The sequence below is a fragment of the Oncorhynchus nerka genome, linkage group LG22 (genome assembly GCF_034236695.1).
Source record: "Oncorhynchus nerka isolate Pitt River linkage group LG22, Oner_Uvic_2.0, whole genome shotgun sequence".
In the NCBI taxonomy this organism is placed as follows: Eukaryota; Metazoa; Chordata; class Actinopteri; order Salmoniformes; family Salmonidae; genus Oncorhynchus; species Oncorhynchus nerka.
The window spans coordinates 37,399,847-37,424,368 of record NC_088417.1 but is presented as its reverse complement, the minus strand read 5'-3'; the positions used below and the strand labels follow the sequence as shown (position 1 = coordinate 37,424,368).

Below are 24,522 nucleotides of genomic sequence, written 5' to 3'. Positions count from 1 at the left end.
CTCCTGAGGTTGAAGAGGTACTGTTGTGCCTTCTTCACCACACTGTCTGTGTGGATGGACCATTTCAGTTTGTCCTTGATGTGTACACCGAGGAACTTAAAACTTGGGGTTGAGACCCAGGGCCTCAAGCTCAATGATGAGCTTGGAGGGTACTATGGTGTTAAATGCTGAGCTGTAGTCAATGAACAGCATTCTTACATAAGTATTCCTCTTGTCCAGATGGGTTAGGGCAGTGTGCAGTGTGATGGCGATTGCATCGTCTGTGGACCTATTGGGGCGGTATGCAAATTGTAGTGGGTCTAGGGTGGCAGGTAAGGTGGAGGTGATATGATCCTTGTCTAGTCTCTCAAAGCACCTCATGATGACAGAAGTGAGTGCTACGGGGCGATAGTCTTTTAGTTCAGTTACCTTTGCCTTCTTGGGTACAGGAACAAGGGTGGCCATAACAGTGAATCCATAAAGAAAAAACGCGGAGAATCCAAGCTTTCCAACAATGTCAGAATTATTACTGTACTAATACTCAGCAAATATAATTAAAATTTTCAATAGAGAAAAAACAACTGCACTCGCATTTTGCCAACTGCGAGAGCAGCAACACAGATGTATAACAACGCACATGGCAAAATAGAGCTTCTGTTGTGGTCAAAGCAAAAACAGCCTACGTGAAAGTAAGAGAGTAAAAAGTATTATTTCTAGTTGAGGTTAGTTACAATTAAAGTGTTCTGGCTGCGCATCAGTTCAAAAGAGAGACGAGTGACTGAAGTGACCGCCAAGAGCTATAGCCTATGGGAGAGATCAGCTCAATCAGACTGTGCAACTGAAAGACGTTCATTCTGCCAATGAGAGGATTGCATAAAATATTTATGCTTATGATTGGACAAAACAGATGGAAAGGAGCTTCATGTCAAATGTTATGTTTATTAGTCTCACATGGAATTCTCATCACATTGTCGTCAAATATATATATGACATTTTTTGGGGGGTTATAAAAAAGGCCATCTGAAAGTGCACATGATGGAAGTTAAAAGGTAAATATAAATGATTTCATGGGGTAAAAAAACGCACTGACTAATAGGTGTCTTAAATGATTGTGACTAAAACTAGACAAAAATTGTCCAGAGTTGTAGCCGACTGATAAGGAGGATGAAATGACTCAAATGCGACGAAGATGAAAAGGTATTTTAGTCAAAAGACTAAGACTAAAACTACATCTAAAACCGAAGTCTAAACTAACACCGCACACAAGGTAACTGATCACACAGTATATTGCTCGCAAGTCATTGCAGTAAAAACAAATCTAATGTTGTTTGCAAGCCAGTGTAATTGAGCAAGCAGGCATCATTAAAGTCACTTTTACATGCACTCACAACATTCGGTTGGAGTTTACTGTCCTCGACTCTGATGAACAGGTTATCAGTGACATTATCAACGATCAGAGCATCCATTACAGAGTTGTATAGTTTATATATTTTTATGGCCAGCCCCAGATCCAATTCAGACTTCAAGTGAAGGGTGTTTGTTAAATGAAATAAAATAAAACTTGTCCCCCCCGGTGTTTTACATCCCTAAGAAATGACATATTAAAATATTATCACCCAAAAAATGTTACGTTAGGTTTTTATGCCTCTAATTAATCCTAAAACAACAGAATGAGACAATAACATAATTTCTGCATTACCTGTATGCTCTTAATACCAGCTTTGCAGTAGTATCTTTTGATGTCCACATCAATTTCAGTATTTCCAACAAAACTGGAGAAAAAAGTTCAACATCATCAAAATCACATGTTTATCTATGTATATAAAAAAAAATCACATACTGCACAGAGTACATTCTATGACAAGCCAAAGGCTACAATCTGTCCAAAATGGAGATAGTCAGGTCACCTGATCTGTAGGTCCATGATGATCTGACGCTTGTCCACATTCTCTGTGTAAACCTTGACCCCGTTGATCCTTAAAGGCTAAACACAAGACAGAGGACATCACGATATCACCACTAGGCCTCAGCCCCCCACTTGTGTTCTACCCAGTATGAACATCGCCACTACTCTGTGTCCCCTCCTGGAAACTATTTGGGAAACACCCACCAGCTGTCCCTACAACACAGACACATGCACAGATACCGGTCTAGGGGTGCTTGAGCACTTGCCCTTTTCCCCACCTATAAGAAAAATTTAAGAGCTGTTTGAAAAGACTGCCTGAAATGTAAGCCTGTTTTGGTGGGATGGAGCTTTGTCCTTTCCAATGTGACATCACCATGCAGTGAATTTGTTAATAACAGCTAGTTTTCTGTTTTCCCCTTTCCCACTCAGAGACAGTACTAGCAAAATTCCTGCTTGAGAAATGCACCTTTGCGAAGAAGCTATTATGTTTCTTTTTGACAATTTTAATTGAAAACAATCACAGTAAGGTACTTAATTGTTACCCAGACAGAAAGGATTTGATATTTAGATAAAAACGGTTGCAATGGACCTTTAAAACCAGATTGGTGAGGTTTGACCGCCTGTTAAATGGTTGAAAACCATCTTATAAACATAAGGCATGGTTAGGTAGAGACTCCTGCTGATAAGTCTTGATGTTCACCTTGTCCCCCATGTTGATCTTGCTGAAGCGGAACGTGCTGAGGTGGGAGTTGGCTCCCTTCACGGCCGGCTCGATAGTCTCGCGGAACAGCTTCTCTATGAACTGGCAAATATACGGCCACATCTGTCTCACAGTCTGTAGGGCCAGAAGGAGGGGGAACGGATTAGTAAGTTGGTACCGGGCATTCTGACTATCATACAGTAAGTCAACACAGAAATGTAGGAGACAGAGTGAAGGAGCTGAATTCACTGAATTAATTATTTAATATCAGGTCCCATATTCAAAAAGTGCCTGTTATTCAGCTTGTCTCCATAGGATAACCTTTTGAAGAACCCTTTCTGGTTCCAGGTAGAACCCTATTTGAACATTTGACCTGGAACCAAAATGTATCTACACCGCAAAACCAAGCAGGAAAAGTAGGTCTTCATCTAAATAGAAGTGGAAATTCTAACAGTATGTTCCTCTTTGTTCTTGTACCTTGTTCAGCCACTCTACTCTTTCCACATCTGGGAAGTTGACCTAAAGAGAAAAAAAGTAAAGACATCATTACTGTTTACATGGTCAAAACTGTTTTATTTGCCCAGTACCAGTAGTCACTGATTCCATCTAAACAAACACATTGTATATTGTTATTTTAAGTGAAATAGCTGTTGGACATGAGATATTATGCCTAGGTTTAGCGGAAGTATGGCTGCTGCCTGCGTTGCATCCTAAATTGCACCCTATTGCCTATATTGCACTATTTAGGGAATAGTGTGCCATTTGGGACGTAGTCCTGCAGTACTCCTGAACCCCTCCTGGTTATTACAAAGACATAACAGTACTGGAGCTGGAGCTGGCCACTCCACACAGTATGAGCATCAGTGAAAGAGAGGAGAGCCCTGAGCATACACATTGCCCACATACTGTACCTACACGTACACACGTACACACGTACAAACCACATAAATAAATAACACTGGCTCTCATAAGCCAACAATCATCATAGTCTAAAAGCAAAACTTTTCTAATTAGGCTACCACACCTTTCCAGCACAACACAGAGGAAGTGTGCTGTCATGCGTTATCCCCTTAGGAGCAGCGGCTCCAGCGGTGTAGCCGTGGAATGAGATTGCATGTGAGAGCTACAGGAGGCAGTAATGCTAACGCGGGTGAGAAAAGAGCTGATGCAGCATTAGCGTGACAGCGTAGAGGAGCATAGGATCAAACAGTGAGAGGAGTGGGAAGTAGGGAGATAAACTACTGCTGGGTTTGACAGATTCAAGCCTATCTTTTTTTACATGCCACAAGTGCCTCTGTTATGCAATCAGGAGCACTCAAGTGGACATGGTTTCTATTAGCCTGACACATACTATAAAGCAACAAATTCACAAAATAGTGGTCAGAGGATAGTGCCTTGCGGATACATCATTTACTCAACGAATAAATGAGTGATATCAAATTACTGTGCAACTGTCAAGAGGTAATTCACACCTCACAACAGAAATTGAGATGTAATTTAAATGCAGTACCGTCCATTTAAGTGGATTGAATGGGGATGCTGTTATTTAACTATGGAAATACTTTCAAAGCATATTATAGAAGCAACTTGGATCTACTTATTTAAAAAACATTACACACCTGGAGGTATACAACTTCCATACAGTAGCTACCTTGACATGTTGCTTATGTCTCACAGGAGCCTGAATAAGCAGCAGGATTTTACATTAGTATGGGCAGTGCTACGCAGCAGCCTATGACTCACAGCAGATTTATTTTTCAACCAAAACAAACAGGAGCAGTCGGCAAACACAATTTTAGGTATGACATTTTAGCAATGTTCTGATGCAACGCACTAATTTTATGCTACACAAAGATGAATAACCTACAGTTCTCTAAACAAATTAAATCTGTTAGTAATTTGATTTATTTCACCCGTTACTGAGATGATTGTTCCAGTTTACATGATTGAGGTAGTCTCAATTCTACATTTTCCCTACCCTGGCAGTCATTCTGAGTGCAGCTTGCGGGTGATTAACAATTCCACTTGTTGGATATCCTAACTTCATCTGGATTCCAATAGGAATTACACATCACTTTGTATGCCAGCATAATGTAATTTGCAGGCCTGATGTGGCCTGTAAACCAGGAGATTTCTAACATCACTGTGTTAGGGTATAACTAGGCCCTCAATGAAAGGGCTTATGATATACAGTACCAGTAAAAGTTTGGACACACCAACTCATTCAAGGGGTTTTCTTTATTTTTTACTAACTATCAAAACTATGAAATAACACATGTGGAATCATGTAGTAACCTAATTTTTTTTTTAACAAATCAAAATATATTTTATTGTTGAGATTCTTCAAAGTAGTCACCCTTTGCCTTTACTGTGCAGCCATATTCATCGACCTGGCCAAGGCTTTCGACTCTGTCATTCACCACATTCTTATTGGCAGACTCAACAGCCTTGGTTTCTCAAATGATTGCCTCGCCTGGTTCACCAACTACTTAATTGAAAGAGTTCAGTGTGTCAAATCAGAGGGCCTGTTGTCCGGGACCTCTGGCAGTCTATGGGTGTGCCACAGGGTTCAATTCTCGGGCCGACTCTCTTCTCTGTATACATCAATGATGTCGCTCTTGCTGTTGGTGATTTTCTGATCCACCTCTACGCAGATGACACCATTCTGTATAACTCTGGCCCTTCTTTGGACACTGTGTTAACTAACCTCCAGATGAGCTTCAATGCTATACAACTCTCCTTCCGTGGCCTCCAACTGCTCTTAAATGCAAGTAAAACTAAATGCGTGCTCTTCAACCCATCACTGCCCGCACCTGCCCGCCAGTCCTGCATCACTACTCTGGACGGCTCCGACTTAGAATATGTGTATAACTACAAATACCTAGGTATCTGGTTAGACTGTAAACTCTCATTACAGACTCACATTATGCATCTCCAACCCAAAATTAAATCTAGAATCGGCTTCCTATTTCGCAACAAAGCATCCTTCACTCATGCTGCCAAACATGCCCTCGTAAAACTGACCATCCTACCGATCCTCAACTTCGGCGATGTCATTTACAAAATAACAAAATAGCCTCCAACACTCTACTCAACAAATTGGATGCAGTCTATCACAGTGTCATCCCTTTTGTCACCAAAGCCCCATATACTACCCACCACTGCGACCTGTACGCTCTCGTTGGCTGGTCACCATAGCAGCACCCAATCGTAGCATGCGCTCCAGTAGGTATATCTCACTGGTCACCCCCAAAGCCAATTCCTTCTTTGGCCGCCTTTCCTTCCAGTTCTCTGCTGCCAATGACTGGAACAAACTGCAAAAATCACTGAAGCTGGAGACTCATATCTCCCTCACTAACTTTAAGCACCAGCTGTCAGAGCAGCTCACAGATCACTGCACCTAAACATAGCCCATCTGTAAACAGCCCATCCAACTGCCTAATCCCCATACTGTATTTATTTATTTATCTTGCTCCTCTGCACCCCAGTATCTCTACTTGCACATTCATTGTTCTCAACTAGCCTACTTGGTTAAATAAAGGTGAAACATATATATATTTTTAAACTTCTCTAGGGTAGGGGGCAGCATTTGGAATTTTGGATGAAAAGCATGACCAAATCAAACAGCTTTCTACTCAGGCCCAGAAGATAGGATATGCATATAATTAGTCGGATAGAAAACACTCTAAAGTTTCCAAAACTGTTAAAATAATGTCTGTGAGTATAACATAACTGATTTGGTAGGCGAAAACCTGAGACAAATCCATTCAGGAAGTAAGAATGTTTTTGTTGTTGTTTTCTATTCAATGCCATTACCGTATCCATAGACTTAGGACTCAAATTGCAGTTCCTATGCCTTCCACTAGATGTCAACAGTCTTTACAAATTGTTTCAGGCTTGTATTCTGAAAAATGAGGGAGTAAGAGCAGTCTGAATGAGTGGACCCTGCCGTGTCAAATAGCTTTTTCATGCGCGCGACCAGAGAGAGTGCCTTTCTTGTTTACCTTTTATATTGATGACGTTATTGTCCGGTTGAAATATTATAGATTATTTAGGCTAAAAACAACCTGAGGATTGAATATAAACATTGTTTGACATGTTTCTATTAACCTCTTCCTTCTACCCTCTACTTTTTGAACATTCTGTTAAAAATCGCGCAACATTTCAGCGCCCTGCTACTCATGCCAGGAATATAGTATATGCATTTGCTTAGTCTGTGTGGATAGAAAACACTCAGACGTTTATAAAACTGGTTAAATCACTGCTGTGGCTTTACCAGAACGGCATTTACATCGAAAAGCACAGGAAAAACTGATCACTGAAAATGGGAAAATATATCCATGCGCTACTTGAACCCATTGATAAAGGTGAACCACAATTAATTGACTGAGGTTGCAGTACCTACAGCTTCCACACGGTGTCTAGAGTCTTGTCATTTCCCTTCAAGTTTTTTCTTGGTCAAACACATGCAAGGCACCATATTTCTTCAGGTCTAGGACCGGATATTTTCGTTGAGTTTCAAGCCGGACATTTTTACAGACGGACAGCTAATGATCTTTACATCGCCTCCTGATGATTTTTATCGCTTATTAACGTTTACTAATACCTAAAGTTGCATTACAAACGTATTTCGAAGTGTTTTGTGAAAGTTTATCGTCGACTTTTTGAATTTAAAAAAATGACGTTACGTTTTGAAAACGCTGTTTTTTTCGTTTATCACACAGTCTACATATAACGATATCTTGGCTTTATATGGACCGATTTAATCGAAATAAAGACCCAATAGTGTTTATGGGACATCTAGGAGTGCCAACAAAGAAGATGGTGAAAGGTAAGGACTGTTTTCTATTTTATTGTGCGGTTTGTGTAACGCCGAAATGCTAATTATTTTGTTTACGTCCCCTGCGTGGCTTTTGTGTTGTAGTGTATTGGTGCATGCTATCAGATAATAGCTTCTCATGCTTTCGCCGAAAAGCATTTTAAAAATCTGACTTGTTGCCTGGATTCACAACGAGTGTAGCTTTAATTCGATACCCTGCATGTGTATTTTAATGAACGTTTGAGTTTTAACTAATACTATTAGCATTTAGCGTAGCGCATTTGCATTTCCAGAGCTCTAGTTGGGACGCAAGCGTCTCAGGTAGAAGCAAGAGGTTAACTTTACGGATACAATTTTGATTTTTTTGTCTGCCTGTTGTGACTGCTTTTGTGCCTGTGGATTACTGAAGAAAACGCGAACAAAATAGAGGTTTTCGGATATAAAGAGAGACTTTATCGAACAAAAGGAACATTTATTAAATAAATTAATGTCTTCTGAGTGCAACCATATGAAGATCATCAAAGGTAAGGGATTAATTTTATCTCTATTTCTGACTTGTGTAACTTCTACTTGGCTGGTTACTGTTTGTAATGATTTGTCTGCTGGGCTATGTTCTCAAATAATCGTAAGGTATGCTTTCGCCGTAAAGTATTTTTGAAATCTGACACCATGGTTGGATTCACAAGAAGTTAATCTTTAAACCAATGTAAAATAGTTGTATCTTTTCTGAATTTTTCTGTATTTGAATTTGGCGCTCTGCAATCTCAATGGATGTTGGCAAGGTGGGACGCTAGTGTCCCACATACCCTAGAGAGGTTAAATGACAGCTTTGCTGAGCAAATGTGTCTCCTAGAGGACAGGAAGGACAGGAGGCTTTTGTATAGGTCATGGTTTGAGATACCGCCCTCTCCCCCTCCTTCTCCTTCTCCTCAGAAACACAACCCAAGTGGCACGTTTCAGCGTCTCAGTCTGAGTGACCAGCTGGTCGTGTCCAGACAGAGAAAGCTGAGCACCAGCGTTCAGTCTCTCCTTCAGTGCCTGAGGCATGCCTATTAGAGGTCGACGATTATGATTTTTCAACGCCAATACCGATTATTGGAGGACCAAAAAAAAGCAGATACCAATTCAAATCAGCCAATTTTTTAAAATATATTTATTTATTTGTAATAATGACAATTACAACATTACTGAATGAACACTTTTATTTTAACTTAATACATCAATAAAATCAATTTAGCCTCAAATAAATAATGAAACATGTTCAATTTGGTTTAAATAATGCAAAAACAAAGTGTTGGAGAAGAAAGTACAAGTGCAATATGTGCCATGTAAAAAAGCTAACGTTTAAGTTCCTTGCTCAGAACATGAGAACATATGAAAGCTGGTGGTTCCTTTTAACATGAGTCTTCAATATTCCAAGGTAAGATGTTTTAGGTTGTAGTTATTATAGGAATTATAGGACTATTTCTCTCTCTACCATTTGTATTTCATATACCTTTGACTATTGGATGTTCTTATAGGCACTTTAGTATTGCCAGTGTAACAGTATGGCTTCCATCCCTCTCCTCGCCCCTACCTGGGCTCAAACCAGGAACACATCGACAACAGCCACCCTCGAAGCCTCAATACCCATCGCTCCACAAAAGCCGCGGCCCTTGCTGAGCAAGGGGAACAACTATTTCAAGGTCTCAGAGCGAGTGACGTCACCGATTGAACCACTATTAATGCGGCCCCGCTAACTAGCTAGCTATTTCACATCGTTTACACCAGCCCAATCTCGGGAGTTGATAGGCTTGAAGTGCTGCACGAAAGTGCTGTTTGAATGAATGCTTACGAGCCTGCTGCTGCCTACCACCGCTCAGTCAGACTGCTCTATCAAATATCAAATCATAGACTTAATTATAACATAATAACACACAGAAATACGAGCCTTAGGTCATTAATATGGTCAAATCCGGAAACTATCATTTTGAAAACAAAACGTTTATTCTTTCAGTGAAATACGGAACCGTTCCGTATTTTATCTAACGGGTGGCATCCATAAGTCTAAATATTCCTGTTACATTGCACAGCCTTCAATGTTATGCCATAATTACGTAAAATTCTGGCAAATTAGTTCGCAACGAGCCAAACTGTTGCATATACCCTGACTCTGCGTGCAATGAACGCAAGAGAAATGACACAATTTCCCTAGTTTAATATTGCCTGCTAACCTGGATTTCTTTTAACTAAATATGCAGGTTTAAAAAATATAGTTCTGTGTATTGATTTTAAGAAATGCATGGATGTTTATGGTTAGGTACATTCGTGCAACGATGGTGATTTTTTCGCAAATGCGCCTTTGTTAAATCATCCCCCATTTGGCGAAGTTGGCTGCCTTAGTTAGGAAGAAATAGTCTTCACACAGTTCGTAACGAGCCAGGAGGCCCAAACTGCTGCATATACCTTGACTCTGCTGCACAGAACGCAAGAGAAGGGACACAATTTTCTCATTTAAACCAGAACCTTACAAACTCGGTTGCAGACTGAGTAGATTAATTGAAATTTATGAACATTGATAACGAAATTCTCATAACAATTTGGTCCTTCGAGCCGGATTCCAATACCTGCCCCTGTCGTCCCGAAGTAACACGCCGAAAACCGTGCACCTGCGGGTCCTTGACCCAAAAATTAAAGACCTGTCCTCTGACATTGGGGTTCTATAACAGGCCGGTATATATCTAAGGTTGACAGAGACGGTGACGGAATCCAACTAACATTGCTTGTCCCATCGTACAAGAAAAAGGTCAGTAAATCTTTATTCATGGATTTGGGGAATTGACGTTTGGGCTACATTTAGAGAAATATTTTTTATGATTGTTGAGTGGTTTGGACATTGATCTTTAGAATCCGATGGGCATACTGATCTGATGACCTGTCTTTAGAATTTTGTGTAGAGAACCCTGATATAGGCAGTATTCTATGCAATTGGAAGACAGGAATTGGATGTAGAAGCCACCTAGGAAGGAAGAAGTCCCCAGTGACTCGTCTGAAATGACACGAGGTATCTGCAGTACCAATGTAAACTAGCTAATTTTGAGATCTAAGCGGAACCTGATCAAGAGTATATTAGTGAGTCTGTAATGACACGAGGTATCTGTGGCCACTACCAATGCTATCTGTGGCCACTACCTATGTAAACTAACGGAAAGGAGGTATATACGTAGACTGTGAGAATATGCCGTAGTAATGGAGAAAGAAGTACGAATTTGAGAGACGTCTAGATGTAGGAAAATAATAATAAAGTAGATACATAAGACGTGTAGATAGTCGAGGGAAACAGCAGGTCGAGGGTTAGATACCTGGCTGTCTGAAGCCCGGAAAAGAAGGTAAGAAGGCAAGTATAATAGTATAATATTCTGACTCACTGAATCGTTGCTGCTGGCAGCTACCGGCGTGGAGCAGCACTGAGGCAGACATTTCATTTACTTCTAAATCGAGTTAAGTCCTCTTTAGAGAGAGACCTTCAGAGCTAGTTCATCACACTAACTCCAGTAGGGTTCTATACACACTAAAAGTTGATGAAGTACCCGCAATAACTACTTTAACAGAGCCCTTTGGAAAGACGTGTCTTAGGAGAGAAGTCACAAGGCATGACAGTGTGACAAGCCAAACATTTAGGATAAAAATAGGGTGAAAATTGATGTCCCCCCACGTTTTTCCCCATTAACCAAATGAGTAGTCACCTTGTCAGCTAAAAAGGAAGAGACAGACAAACAATGATACTATCCTAATTTGACACTTGCCGAGTAGATCTCAAGCAGCTTATAAATTGTGAATAATTATCCTCATCAAGTATATGCCTAGTTGACGTCTTCAACTTGAGTCAGGCGGCATTATTAACAAGTTGCGTTTAAGTTGGGGATTTCTCCTATGGCCCTACGTTTTGCACGCCTGAGTGCCAGACTGTTTTTGCCATCATACCAACTCCTTGTCACTCATCGTCATGCCAACGATTGTACAATCAGACCTAGAACCAGGCGAACAATAAGTGATGGTTCGATTGGGTGCATCTTCCAGGCATAATCATGCATGCAAGGTGTTATTAGTTATGTGATTGGGGCCCATGTGTCCCTCCCACTCTGGTGTCCGGTTTACCATTTTGCAATGCTGTATTTAGAGGGGCTTTGTCTAATGTCACTGCTGGGGACAGCTGTGTGATCAGAGCTTGACAGGTCAACACTGTTCTGTGTTCAGATCCCAGAGTGATGGTTCTTAGAAACTCAAAAACAACTAAATGATTCATGTGTGCTGTGCACTAGGCTTATTTGGGTTATAGAAAAAACATGTTCAAATACATTTGATGTAGGCTAATCAAATGTGGTAGTAATATAGCCATATAATAATAATCCAGTGTGGCTAACTGAATAGGGGGATAAAGGTAACATTTTGTGCACTTTTTTTTGGTGCTCCCTTTATAAATGCATCTTGGTCTTACCCATGATGGCAAATCAGAAGCTGTCAGACTTTGTTTGACAGTTCTCTCCTCCTGTTCAAAGAACGCCAAGGCTCTGTACAGTCGGGTGTTCTTGCATCCTGTGTTTCTCCTCCACCAGAAAAATATTACAAGTCCTATTAAGAGCCAACTGAAACTGAATTCAAAATATCCCAAAACATATATGGGAAAAATGAGCACGAATGTCTTTGTAAACTGAATCCATGTCTGAGTTAGTTCACCGACGGAAGACCCAGACTTGTCATCGCCGGTGTCTGCCGGTGGAAATACGTTTGTATTGGGGCCGGTGTTAACCGGGCTCGGTGTGTTTTGTCCATCCTCCTTTGATCCAGCGGAGCTCCCATTATGTGCATGGGCGCTACGTACAGCCGTCATACTGTCTATTGACATTCGTTTCTTTGCAACCACAGTTTTGATGGGATGTTGGAGTAAAGACCTCAACAACAGAACCTTCTATTCTTTATTAAACTGTCACCAATGTTAAACCTCCTGCGCAGAGAGCGCGCAGAGACTCTCGGAGTCAACCCCAGATTGCGCTCACGTTAGTTCAACCGCATCTGAGCCCATTTTGCCCTGGAAAAAGTGGCCATTGATTATTCTTCCACGCTGCAATAAAGTATACGCGCAACCATCTCATTTGCCTAATTTTCTTGTCTCATTCTTCAATAACATCACGCTGCTTCCCTCATACCGCGCAGAGTTCGGGTAGTCCTCCACTTGCAATAACCTACAGCAGCCGCACTCTTTCAACGCACTCCTCTCCCAGCGCACGTTTGCGTTCTGTACTATTTCAGGGTCGTCACTAGCTTCTACCAATCTCTTTCCACAAAGTCATAACCCCCGCCCATTTCTACACTCAACTGAGTGATTTATAAAAAGTCATCCGTGTGTCTAATTAGGGATGACACGTGTTGTGTTACTTTTAATCCAATCCCAGTGTTGGCAAAACATGATTTGTGTACATTTTTTTCCAATACATTTTGTGTCAATCCCTGCAGTTAATGTGTTAAATGTGGAAAACCATACAACACACCCAAAATGTGTTAGATTATTAACCAATCACATTCAGCTAGTGGAAACCCTCCTTCAAGGAACTGTAGGTCAAGGAATAGCTTAATGTGACACAAAATCGCCACCCCATGCCCAACATCTGTAGAGACCACTACATATTTCAGGAATAGCAACATTCTCTAGTCTCATCATCATCTCTGTCACACATCAATAAAAACTTTGAATAGCTTTCAGTGTGATCAATGCAGTACTTCTGCCTAATAACCACCATCATCATCATCATTTTAACTGACTGGCTCCCAGGCTACACTAAACAAAACTAATAAATACAGATGACAATTTTTAATAAATAATGAAAGGCTTGCCGATAGAAATGGAATTGAGTAATCTAAGAATTTAGTCATTCTATTTCTATGGACTGAACTGTGTATCCATGGTGATTTGTTCTTTCTTGCAGAAATTGCTATTTGATCGATTAAAGATCCTGTTGTCAAGGGAACATGACACATTTACCTTAGTTTCAGTGAGATTGTGCAATCGAAATCTGTTGCCATGGCACTGGATAATGTCAACACAAGTTTGGAATCTTTATTTCTGAAATCAGTTGAATATTTCACAAGGAAGAACATACAGGCAATAACATGCATCCTGAGAAGGTAAACTGGTGACTAGATACACAACATTTGGACGCATATGTGTGGCAAATGTAGAGATAGACAGCTAGGCTAGCTAAACTCCGGGCGTTAGTTTGCTTGCTAGCTAACGATGTTAAAGCTAATGGTAGTGGTAACTAACTCTTTGTTGTCAATGAGAATAATATTGTATTAGCTACTTGTCGAATTATGAAGAAAATAACTAAATAAAATACAGATTGCCTTAGGAGGCACATAACTAGGGGCAGCATGATTTTCTTCATAATTCGACAAGTAGCTAATACAATATGATAACCTTGTCCCCCAGGGCTTCTCGAGTGGCACAGTGGTCTAAGGCACTGCATCGCAGTGCTAGCTGTGCCACTAGAGAGCCTGGTTCGAGTCCAGGCTCTGTCCAGGCTCTGCGCACAATAGGCCCCGCGTCGTCCGGGTTAGGGGAGGGTTTGGCCCGGCAGGGGATGTTCTTGTCCCATCGTGCATTAGCGACTCCTGTGGCGGGCCTGGTGCAATGCACGCAGACACAGTCACCAGGTGTACAGTGTTTCTTCTGACAAGTTGGTGCGGCTGGCTTCCGGGGTAAGCGGGCATTGTGTCAAGAAGTAATGCAGCTTGGCTGGGTTGTGCTTCGAAGGATGCACGGCTCTCGACCTTCGCCTCTCCCAAGTCTGTACGGGAGTTGCAAAGATGAGACAAGACTGTAACTATCAATTGGATACAATGAAATTGGGGAGAATAAGGGGTAAAAATAAAATACATTGTCCCGATTGTATCAAGTGCAACGTCGGGTGGAGGACATGATGAAGACTATGGGAGAGATGAACATGAGAGAAGACACAGGACTGAGGAGGTCGTGGACCGACACCAGAGAGTGAGGCCAAAAGAGAGAGAGTTTAAAAAAAATATATATATATTTTTTATTTCACCTTTATTTAACCAGGTAGGCTAGTTGAGAACAAGTTCTCATTTGCAACTGCGACCTGGCCAAGATAAAGCATAGCAGTGTGAACAGACAACACAGAGTTACACATGGAGTAAACAATTAACAAGTCAATAACACAGTAGAAAAAAAGGGGGGAGTCTATATACAATGTGTGCAAAAGGCATGAGGTAGGCGAATAATTACAATTTTGCAGATTAACACTGTGATAAATGATCAGATGGTCTTGTACAGGTAGAGATATTGGTGTGCAAAAGAGCAGAAAAGTAAATAAATAAAACAGTATGGGGATGAGGTAGGTGAAAATGGGTGGGCTATTGACCAATAGACTATGTACAGCTGCAGCGATCGGTTAGCTGCTCAGATAGCTGATGTTTGAAGTTGGTGAGGGAGATAAAAGTCTCCAACTTCAGCGATTTTTGCAATTCGTTCCAGTCACAGGCAGCAGAGTACTGGAACGAAAGGCGGCCGAATGAGGTGTTGGCTTTAGGGATGATCAATGAGATACACCTGCTGGAGCGCGTGCTACGGATGGGTGTTGCCATCGTGACCAGTGAACTGAGATAAGTCGGAGCTTTACCTAGCATGGACTTGTAGATGACCTGGAGCCAGTGGGTCTGGCGACGAATATGAAGCGAGGGCCAGCCGACTAGAGCATACAAGTCGCAGTGGTGGGTGGTATAAGGTGCTTTAGTGACAAAACGGATGGCACTGTGATAGACTGCATCCAGTTTGCTGAGTAGAGTGTTGGAAGCCATTTTGTAGATGACATCGCCAAAGTCGAGGATCGGTAGGATAGTCAGTTTTACTAGGGTAAGCTTGGCGGCGTGAGTGAAGGAGGCTTTGTTGCGGAATAGAAAGCCGACTCTTGATTTGATTTTCGATTGGAGATGTTTGATATGAGTCTGGAAGGAGAGTTTGCAGTCTAGCCAGACACCTAGGTACTTATAGATGTCCACATATTCAAGGTCGGAACCTTGAGAGTGCCTGAGAGAGGACAAAACCCAGAGACAGAGAAGGACAGATGGAAAGACGACTCGCGAGAAAGGACAGGCAAAAGGGAGGAGAGAGACAAAGAAAGGAGAAGAGAGAGCAAGATGGGGTTAAATGACAAGTACGGGGATCGGAACAGACAGTCAGGGCAAACTACATGATAGTACAGGGAGAGAGTAAAGGCAGGAGAAATGGGTAAGGAGGGGACAAGGGAGAGGGAAAGAGATGAGCCGTATGAGAAGGAGAAAAAGGAGAAGGAGAAAGAAACAGGTGAGGGACAGGAAGCGAAGGTCTGAGAGATGAGGAGAGGGGGGAGAGACAGGGATAAAGACCATGATCGTGAGAAGAGAGAAACATAATGAGAGGGAGCATCTGAAAGAGAGAATGCTACAAAGATGGATCACAGGAGTAGCAGAGAGTAGCAGACAGAAAAGAAATACACAGACAGAGAGCATTCAGGACAAAAGGAGGACAAAGGTAAAGTTATCGAGATGAAAATGATGTCAACGTCTTAACTTTTATTTTTACTCAATCATTTATTTAACCTTTATTTAACTAGGCAAGGGGAAACTTCACCCCAGTGTGAGCCAGCGACAACAAAAAGATTAAATGACTATGATTAGTGAGGTAGTACTTTTTGTTGTTTTTTTCATCTTGATTTCAGAATACAGGGAGCAACATAGAAAATAAAAGGAGGACAAAGTAAGGAGACACAAAGATAGAGTACAACACGTAAGAGTCTTCAATATTGTCCAAACATAGTTTTTTTCCCCCCAAAATTGAATGTTAGGTAACAACACCACAAACAAAGCCTTACTGGCTCTGCTGGCTCACACTCTGGGGTGAAGTTTTCCCTACACTGAAAAAAATAAAGCTTATTATATGGTTCTTTCTCAGCTCTTAAGATTCCTAGGAGAACTATTGCCTGATAAAGTACCTTTGAGTTAAGTGTGGGGTTATTGACGTCGCGTCTATAGTTCTTCAGAATTCCAAAAGGTTCTTGAAATATATGGAAGCATGCAGCTGTATCCCTTTCATAGCACACAGCAAATTCATCAGTTTGAACTAGTCTTGCTGTCACGGCCCTCTTCCTGGAAGGAATAAGTGGACCAAAGTGCAGCGTGGGGAGTGTACATTTTCCTTTTTATTTCAAAATGTCACCAACAAATGAAACCACAACCATGACGCTGACAGGTCATTAGTGCCACCAACAAAGTTAACTACCCACAACAAAAGGAGTGTAAGAGGGCTACCTAAGTATGGTTCCCAATCAGAGACAACGATAGACAGCTGTCCCTGATTGAGAACCATACCCAGCCAAAACATAGAAACACAAAATCATAGAAAACAAAACATAGAATGCCCACCCCAAATCACACCCTGACCAAACCAAATAGAGACAATATAAGGTCTGACAAGGTGTGACACTTGCTTTTCAGTGTAACATTTCTAGTGTTGATTAAAGAGTTAGATTAGCCCTGTAAATAATTGAATTACCACTCAGTGGTGTTAAATATCCCCAGTGTTGGTGCTAATAACCAGAGTTGAACCAAAACCACTCTCATTATTATATTTCCCAGCATGCTCTATTGAAGGCAGATTTTTTTAAAATTGCATTGATTGATTCATTAATCTTATGCTACTCACATATAAATATATTTTTTCTAAACTATTCCAGTCTGTTACTTGGAGTTTAGATGTTAAAAAGGTAATCTCATATCATAGTCTTCTCAACCCTAGCAGTCATTCTGAATGCAGGTTGCAGGTGAAATATGTGAATAAAAACGCTAAATTCTTAAAAGAACCATTCCATGTATTGTTCCCCTATGTCAGGGCTGTCAAACTCATTCCATGTTTTTTCCTTTCAATTAAGACCTAGACAACTAGGTGAGGGGAGTTCTTTACTAATTAGTGACCTTAATTCATCAATCAATTACAAGGGAAAGTCAGAGACATGATGGTGAATCCAGAGAAGAGGAGCAAGTGCACAGGGAACATAAGGGGTTGGACAGAGAGAGGGAGGAAGAGAGGGGTAAACGTCGAGAGAGGAGGCACAGAGAAGGAGCTGACCCTGAGAGGGATCCCAAAGAACAGACCAGCGCCAAGAAATCATCATCCTCTGACCTCAGAGTTCAAAAGGAAAAGACAGAGCCTGTTAAAGCTAAGGTTATTATCGCTCCAAAGTCAAGTCCGAGTTTATTCAAAGTGCATATTAAATTGTAATTTATAAAACACATTTTACATAATCAAAAAGAAAACGTGAATATAGGAAAAAGGAGAAAGTGAATATGGAGATATCAACAAGTCATTAACAGTCCCTCTTCCTTTTCAATAGACGCTCCTCATATAAAGTATATTGGTTTTCATGACTCTGTTTTCCTTTGTGTGTTCCCTTTGTGTCCCAGGAAGTAGAGATGCGATCTGAGTCACCCTGGAGGTCTAGTCAGAAACAATGAAGTGACACAGAGGAGCCCATAACACTTGATAATGGGGTTTTTCCCTCATGGCCATATCTGTCTGTCGTCAACCCTTCAGCTAGCATGAGAATAGAGCATGGCTATTTATGAAGACCAGGACCATTGTGTGTTGAAATCGGGAGTGTCAAAATGGATTGAAGCATTTGGTATTGATTTCAGTGCATCTAACATCAGATAAGTGGACCAACATTGTCTATAGACATACAGCATTGTGTTCTCTACTCTTTCCTGATATTTTTCCTTTATTCACTGGCAAATGTTTGCAATGGCACCTTCTGTTGGTGGCTTCATTGCTTTGCTTGCCTTCACTTGCTTCTGCTTGTTGCATGGTAATGTTCACATGGATACTCTTTTTACTGTAAACACTGTGTATTTGTCTGTGTACTTTCGTTTAGGAAAAGTTTTGCAGAATCAGTGGAAAAAATACACCCCAGAACGACCAGTTGAAGAACGGCGTGATTATGATGGCCCAGAGGGTGGTTGTGTATGGTGTGTTGCATAAGTTTGGTGATTTCAAATGGTCACACCCATACTGACCAGGCCACACCCCACAACACCCACAAAACGAGAGCAAACGTACCGAAAAGTAAGAATGAGCACCGTTTTGGGGAAACATGTCATTTAGTACAAACCGCCACGCAAAGTAGTTAACGCTGAACGAAACTGAATGCATACAAAATGGTGATCTGTTGCTCAGATTTTTGACTTTAAAAAAGTAAGTCTATGCAACATTAACCAATTAAAAACAGTTCTGTAGCAATGAGGTTTGTGCAGTTGGCTATAGGTACAATACATTATCCATGCAGATTGGCTATGCTTGAATTGCCCGGCCAATGTTGTTCTTCAAATAGCATTTTTAAATAATGTTTAAATACTGTAGGTATGTGATCACTTGTGGGGCACCGCTAAGTGAGCATAATCATTAGCTTTTTTTTTTACTGAATCGATGGCCTGCATCTGATGGTCAGTCTGAGGGGAGGGAGCAGTGGTGAGGCTAGCTTCACCTAACTCACCCCTCCTTCCCCCCTCCTTCCCTCCGCTTAGAAAAGGGGACACAGTCTTCCAGCTGATTGTGGAACTAAAGTAGCACTGCATTATTTCTGCCTCGTGCACCAATTCCTGTTGTTGCAGCAGTTATAGCAGTTATTTGCAGCAGTTATAGCAGTTATTTGCTGTATTCGTTGAGTCTCCCTCTAGTCCAACTAAAACATTTTCCGACTAGATAGAACTGCCCAACGGGGGCGGAGATGCAATCTACTGCAGAGAGAGCCTGCAGAGTTCTGTCATACTATCCATGTCTGTGCCCAAACAATTCGAGCTTCTGCTTTAAAAAATCCACCTTTCCAGAAACAAGTCTCTCACCGTTGCTGCTTCTTATAGACCCCCCTCAGCCCCCAGCTGTGCCCTGGACACCATATGTGAATTGATTGCCCTCCCATCTATCTTCAGAGTTCGTACTGTTAGGTGACCTAAACAGGGATATGCTTAACACCCCGGCCGTCCTACAATCTAAGCTTGATGCCCTCAATCTCACACAAATTATTAAGGAACCTACCAGGTACAGCCCTAAATCTGTAACCATGGGCACCCTCTTAGATATCATCCTGACCAACTTGCCCTCTAAATACGCCTCTGTTATCTTCAACCAGGATCTCAGTGATCATTGCCTGCGTGCGTAATGGGTCCGCGGTCAAACGACCACCCCTCATCACTGTCAAACGCTCCCTAAAACACTTCAGTGAGCCGGCCTTTCTAATCGACCTGTGCCGGGTATCCTGGAAGGATATTGACCTCATCCCGTCAGTAGAGCATACCTGGTTGCTCATTAAAAGTGCTTTACTCGCCATCTTAAAAAAGCAGATATAGCCCTTGGTTCACCCCAGACTTGACTGCCCTTGACCAACACAAAACATCCTGTGGCGTTCTGCATTAGCATCAAATAGCCCCCACAATATGCAACTTTTCAGGGAAGTCAGGAACCAATGTACACAGTCAGTTAGGAAAGCTAAGGCTAGCTTTTTCAAACAGAAATGTGCATCCTGTAGCACTAATTTAAAAAAAAATTGTGACAATGTAAAGTCCATGGAGAATAAGAGCACCTCCTCCCAGCTGCCCACTGCACTGAGGCTAGGAAAATCTGCCACCATCAATAAATCTACGATAATTGAGAATTTCAAGAAGCACATTTCTACGTCTGGACCTGCTTTCCACCTGGCTACCCCTGGCCGGTCAACAGCCCTGCACCCCCTGCAGAAACTTGCCCAAGCCCCCCTGCTTCTTCTCCACCCAAATCCAGACAGCTAATGTTCTGAAAGAGCTGCAAAATCTGGATCCCTACAAATCAACCCCTATTAATGGCCTGTTCAACCTCTCTTTCGTATCGTCTGAGATCCCCAAAGACTGGAAAGCTGCCGCGGTCATCCATCTCTTCAAAGGGGGAGACACTCTAGACCCAAACTGTTATAGACCTATATCCATCCTGCCCTGTCTTTCTAAAATCTTTAAAAGCCAAGTCAACAAACAGATCACAGACCATTTCGAATCCCACAGTACCTTCTCTACTATGCAATCTGGTTTCCGAGCTGGTCATGGGTGCACCTCATTCACGCTCAAGGTCCTAAACGATATCATAACTGCCATCAATAAAAGACAGTACTGTGCTGCCGTCTTCATCGACCTAGCCAAGGCTTTCCACTCTGTCAATCACCGCATTCTTATTGGCAGACTCAATAGCCTTGGTTTCTTAAATGACTGCCTCGCCTGGTTCACCAAATACTTATCAGATAGGGTTCAATGTGTCAAATCGGAAGGCCTGTTGTTCAGACCTCTGGCAGTCTCTATGGGGGTGCCACAGGGTTCAAATCTCGGGCCAACTCTTTTCTCTGTATATATCAATGATGTCACTCTGGTGATTCTCTGATCCACCTCTACGCAGACGACACTATTCTGTGTACATCTGGCCCTTCTTTGGACACTGTTAACAAACCTCCCCGCTGTTGTCCCTCAACGCGAGGCGATGGGGCAGGAGAGGGACGCCACCTTAGTTTGGTTGCAAGTGGGTGTCCACCAGTCTGATGTCCAGTGCAGTGGCTACCCAAGTGAGTTGGCTCCTCATAGCCTCTCGAGCCGCTGGGGGCAAGGAAGCCCCGCTGCTGGTTTTGATGGCCTGGTAGCCCCACTCACGGTGGTGAACAGTGCCAGGTTCATCCTGCAGGAACAGCCTGTCACTGGCAAACAGGGAACAGCTGTCATCGCCATTGAAGCTATCAACCTTCTGACGCAGGGCATGCGCCCTCCATTCAAGGTGGTCCCAGTGGTCTGACTCCTGCCCCCATCCAGGACTGGCAGCAGATGGACTCTGCCTGCGGTGGTTTCGGCCACACTTCCTGGGAGGGGTAGTGGTCCCAGTGGATGGACTAACAGCTCGCTGGTGCACCACTCCTGAGGGAGGGAGCTCGTCCGCAGCCTGAGCCAGAGCCTGGCCGACCCACTCGCGCAAGGCCTCCAATCGCGTCAGGTGTAGGCCCTCTGAGAACATCACACAAAACAGGCATCCAGTAGGGCGCTCCACCACCCTCTCCGCATAGCTCAAACCGAGGCAGTGCATACACAAGGTATGTGGATCCCCAGGGGGGATGCCACCCTCACACCTGTCACAAAGGGTAGCCATAAGCTCAGCCAAGCCAACAGGGCCACGGTGCATGGTTCCAACGCCCTGGGAGAGCTTATGTCGTGACCCGCTTGGAGGAATAGGAACCTGGCACGGGGAACAGCATGTTAATGAAATTCACAACACACATGGAACAAGCCATTCAGCAAGTTGTGTAAGGTAAATTACAGTTTGTGGCAGCAAGAGCCACCATATTAATGGATGCACACAGAGTCGTAGTGTAATGCTAACAAAACACGGGCGGAAGATACAGACCAACCGCAGCAGTGAGTGGAGCACTCAAGATGAGGGGCGGCCATGTGCAAACAGCACTTTCAAGATATTACACTTACCAGTGACTTACCAAGCAAACTTTAGAAAATGTGTACCTCAAGCCTTATGGACGTCTGCCGAGAAAATGAAAGAGAACGTGTGTCGAGGGCATGGGGTCTATATATAGGGGCGGACCCCAGCCCGGGAGTAAATCTGTAAATCCTCAATCGTTGCAGTGCAGAACAGTCCCTAGAAAAGGCACCTGCTCCTAATTAGCTCATACCATGCACTTTCAATCAACAACTTGTGTCTTGCCACTGTCCTGAACTGAAGGTCTGCCCTGTGGACCTAAAGGTGTCGCCCATAACAACCAATGGTATTTTTGCCATGTTTGTATACGAGCTAGTTTGTCTCTGTGCTGTTGTTGTCCCTGCCTGCAGGTCGTCAGATCAGCCTGGTTCACTTCTCCCTGGTGCAGAGGCAGACCATGCTGTCTGTGTACAGCCCCTCAGCCAAGCCCAGTTCCGTGCACCTTAACAGCAAGACCAATATCTGTATCTGGAACATCTGGGAGCCCAACCCGTCCACGGAAGATCATTGTCCGTGAGTCTCTGAGGTGCCACTTAACAACTGCATCTCAGAGCCTAGTTTCAGATGGGTTTGCAAAATGATGGTAGATTTCCCCCAATTCATAGGTTTTCCAGAGATCCTGGTTATAAAATTCCCATGATGAAGACGGAGTAAACAAGAAATCAGCAAAATCAGAAAATCTGAGAATATTGGGAAGGTAACTGGAATTTTGCAACCCAACTGCAGAAAGTTTGAAGCTTTGATTTAAAATGTTATGTATATTCCCTTACAGAAACAACACGTGCATTTCACACAATATCAACATGTAAATGCATGTGATAACATGAAACTACATATGTAAAAACATAATCTCATGTGAAATAAATGTGGCCATGGGGATGCAAAATTTCTACATGGGATACCATGAAACAACACGTGACAATATTTGAGCTAGACAAAAAAAATCCAGAAAAACACGAGACAATATCCCAAGAACATCCCAAACTTGTCCTCGGCGACATCCCTGGAACAAACTGGGAGCTTAGACAAAACCTCCAGGGGACCATGATACAACATTCCGAGAACGTCATTGCCCTTATGGTAAAAAACACGCGATTTCACGTATGAAATCGTGTTGTTTCACATGTTGCTTCACGTGTTGTCACATAAGATCACATTTGATCACTTGAAATTCAAGTGGTTTTTCCATAAGGGTGAGGACCATGTTAGGATCCCAACAATATTAGAATGAACAATAGGCTTATGTTTTGGCATGAATCGCCTTCATCGGAGCCTTGAGTAGGAAAGGTGTGGGAGGCACCTATATAGCAGACAAAACGCACGCTCAAATTAAGAATAGGTAAACACAAAACAGCTATCCGTACCAAAAATATGGACTATTCGATCGGGTGGCATTGAGTGAATGCCAATCATGGCTCAGCCTCAACCTTGAAATTCTGGGGAATTGAGAAAGTTTCTCTTTACTCCAGAGGGGGCAATGTTGTGAGGAAATTGTTACAGGGAGAGGCACTTTGGATCGACAGCTCAGATTGCGTCAAGCCAAATGGTCTGAATGAACAGTTCTCTTTCTCATCTTTTTTTGTAAATCTGTTTTTCTTTGTTTATTTCTGTCTTTTGTTATTCAAGTGGAATGTATGTGTAGGAACTGACATATCTGACATGACGAGCGGGACACTCCCCTGCGAGGGTATATAGGTGACTCCCACCATTTTCCTACTCAAGGCTCTGATGAAGGCGATTCAAGATTTTTGTAGTTCGTTCCAGTCATTGGCAGCAGAGAACTGGAAGGAGAGGCGGCCAAAGGAAGAATTGGTTTTGGGGGAGACCAGAGAGATGATGCATGTGTTTGAGTGGGAGCGCGCTCCGAGAATAAATTCTATTACCTATTATTTAAAGACTGGTCTGCGTCTATTTTATGCAAACAAGAAATCTTACAAATTCTCATAAAATAGATTAAGGGCTTTCAATTGATGAAAGCACATTGTCATAATTAAATTATACTAACACCTACTCAATAAATTTGATGCAGTCTATCACAGTGCCATCCGTTTTGTCACCAAAGCCCCATATACTACCCACCACTGCGACCTGTACGCTCTCGCTGGCTGACGCTCGCTTCATACTCGTCGCCAAACCCACTGGCTCCAGGTTATCTACAAGTCCCCCCTAATCTCAGTGCAGGCCAGTCAAGTTCTTTCACACCAACCTCCACAAACCATTTCTGTATGGACCTCACTTTGTGCACTGTGGCATTGTCATGCTGATACAGGAAAGGGCCTTCCCCAAACTGTTGCCACAAAGTTGGAAGCACAGTCCTCCTAGAATGTCATTTTATGCTGTAGCGTTAAGATTTCCCTTCACTGAATCTAATGAGCCTAGCCCAAACCATGAAAAACAGCCCCAGATCATTATTCCTCCTCCTCCAAACTTTACAGTTGGCACTATGCATTAGGGCAGGTAGCCTCCAGGTCCATCCGCCGGACTTCCAGATGGTGAAGTGTGATTTATCACTCCAGAGAAAGCGTTTCCACTGCTCCCGA

General features: G+C 42.5%; 1 protein-coding gene across 1 annotated transcript in view; it reads right to left on the bottom strand.

Annotated features, from left to right (window-relative positions):
* Positions 1-12,656, bottom strand: part of LOC115105133 (extended synaptotagmin-2-A-like) — a 37,477-nt gene extending 24,821 nt beyond the window's left edge. Inside the window, exons 1-5 of the mRNA XM_065007140.1 lie at positions 11,882-12,656; positions 3,063-3,104; positions 2,586-2,720; positions 1,887-1,963; positions 1,679-1,751 (exon numbers count right to left, since the gene is read on the bottom strand). Coding sequence (XP_064863212.1) covers positions 1,679-1,751; positions 1,887-1,963; positions 2,586-2,720; positions 3,063-3,104; positions 11,882-12,289 — 735 coding nt within the window. The 5' untranslated portion in view covers positions 12,290-12,656. The remainder of the gene's footprint in view (positions 1-1,678; positions 1,752-1,886; positions 1,964-2,585; positions 2,721-3,062; positions 3,105-11,881) is intronic.
* Positions 12,657-24,522: the final 11,866 nt, after the last annotated feature.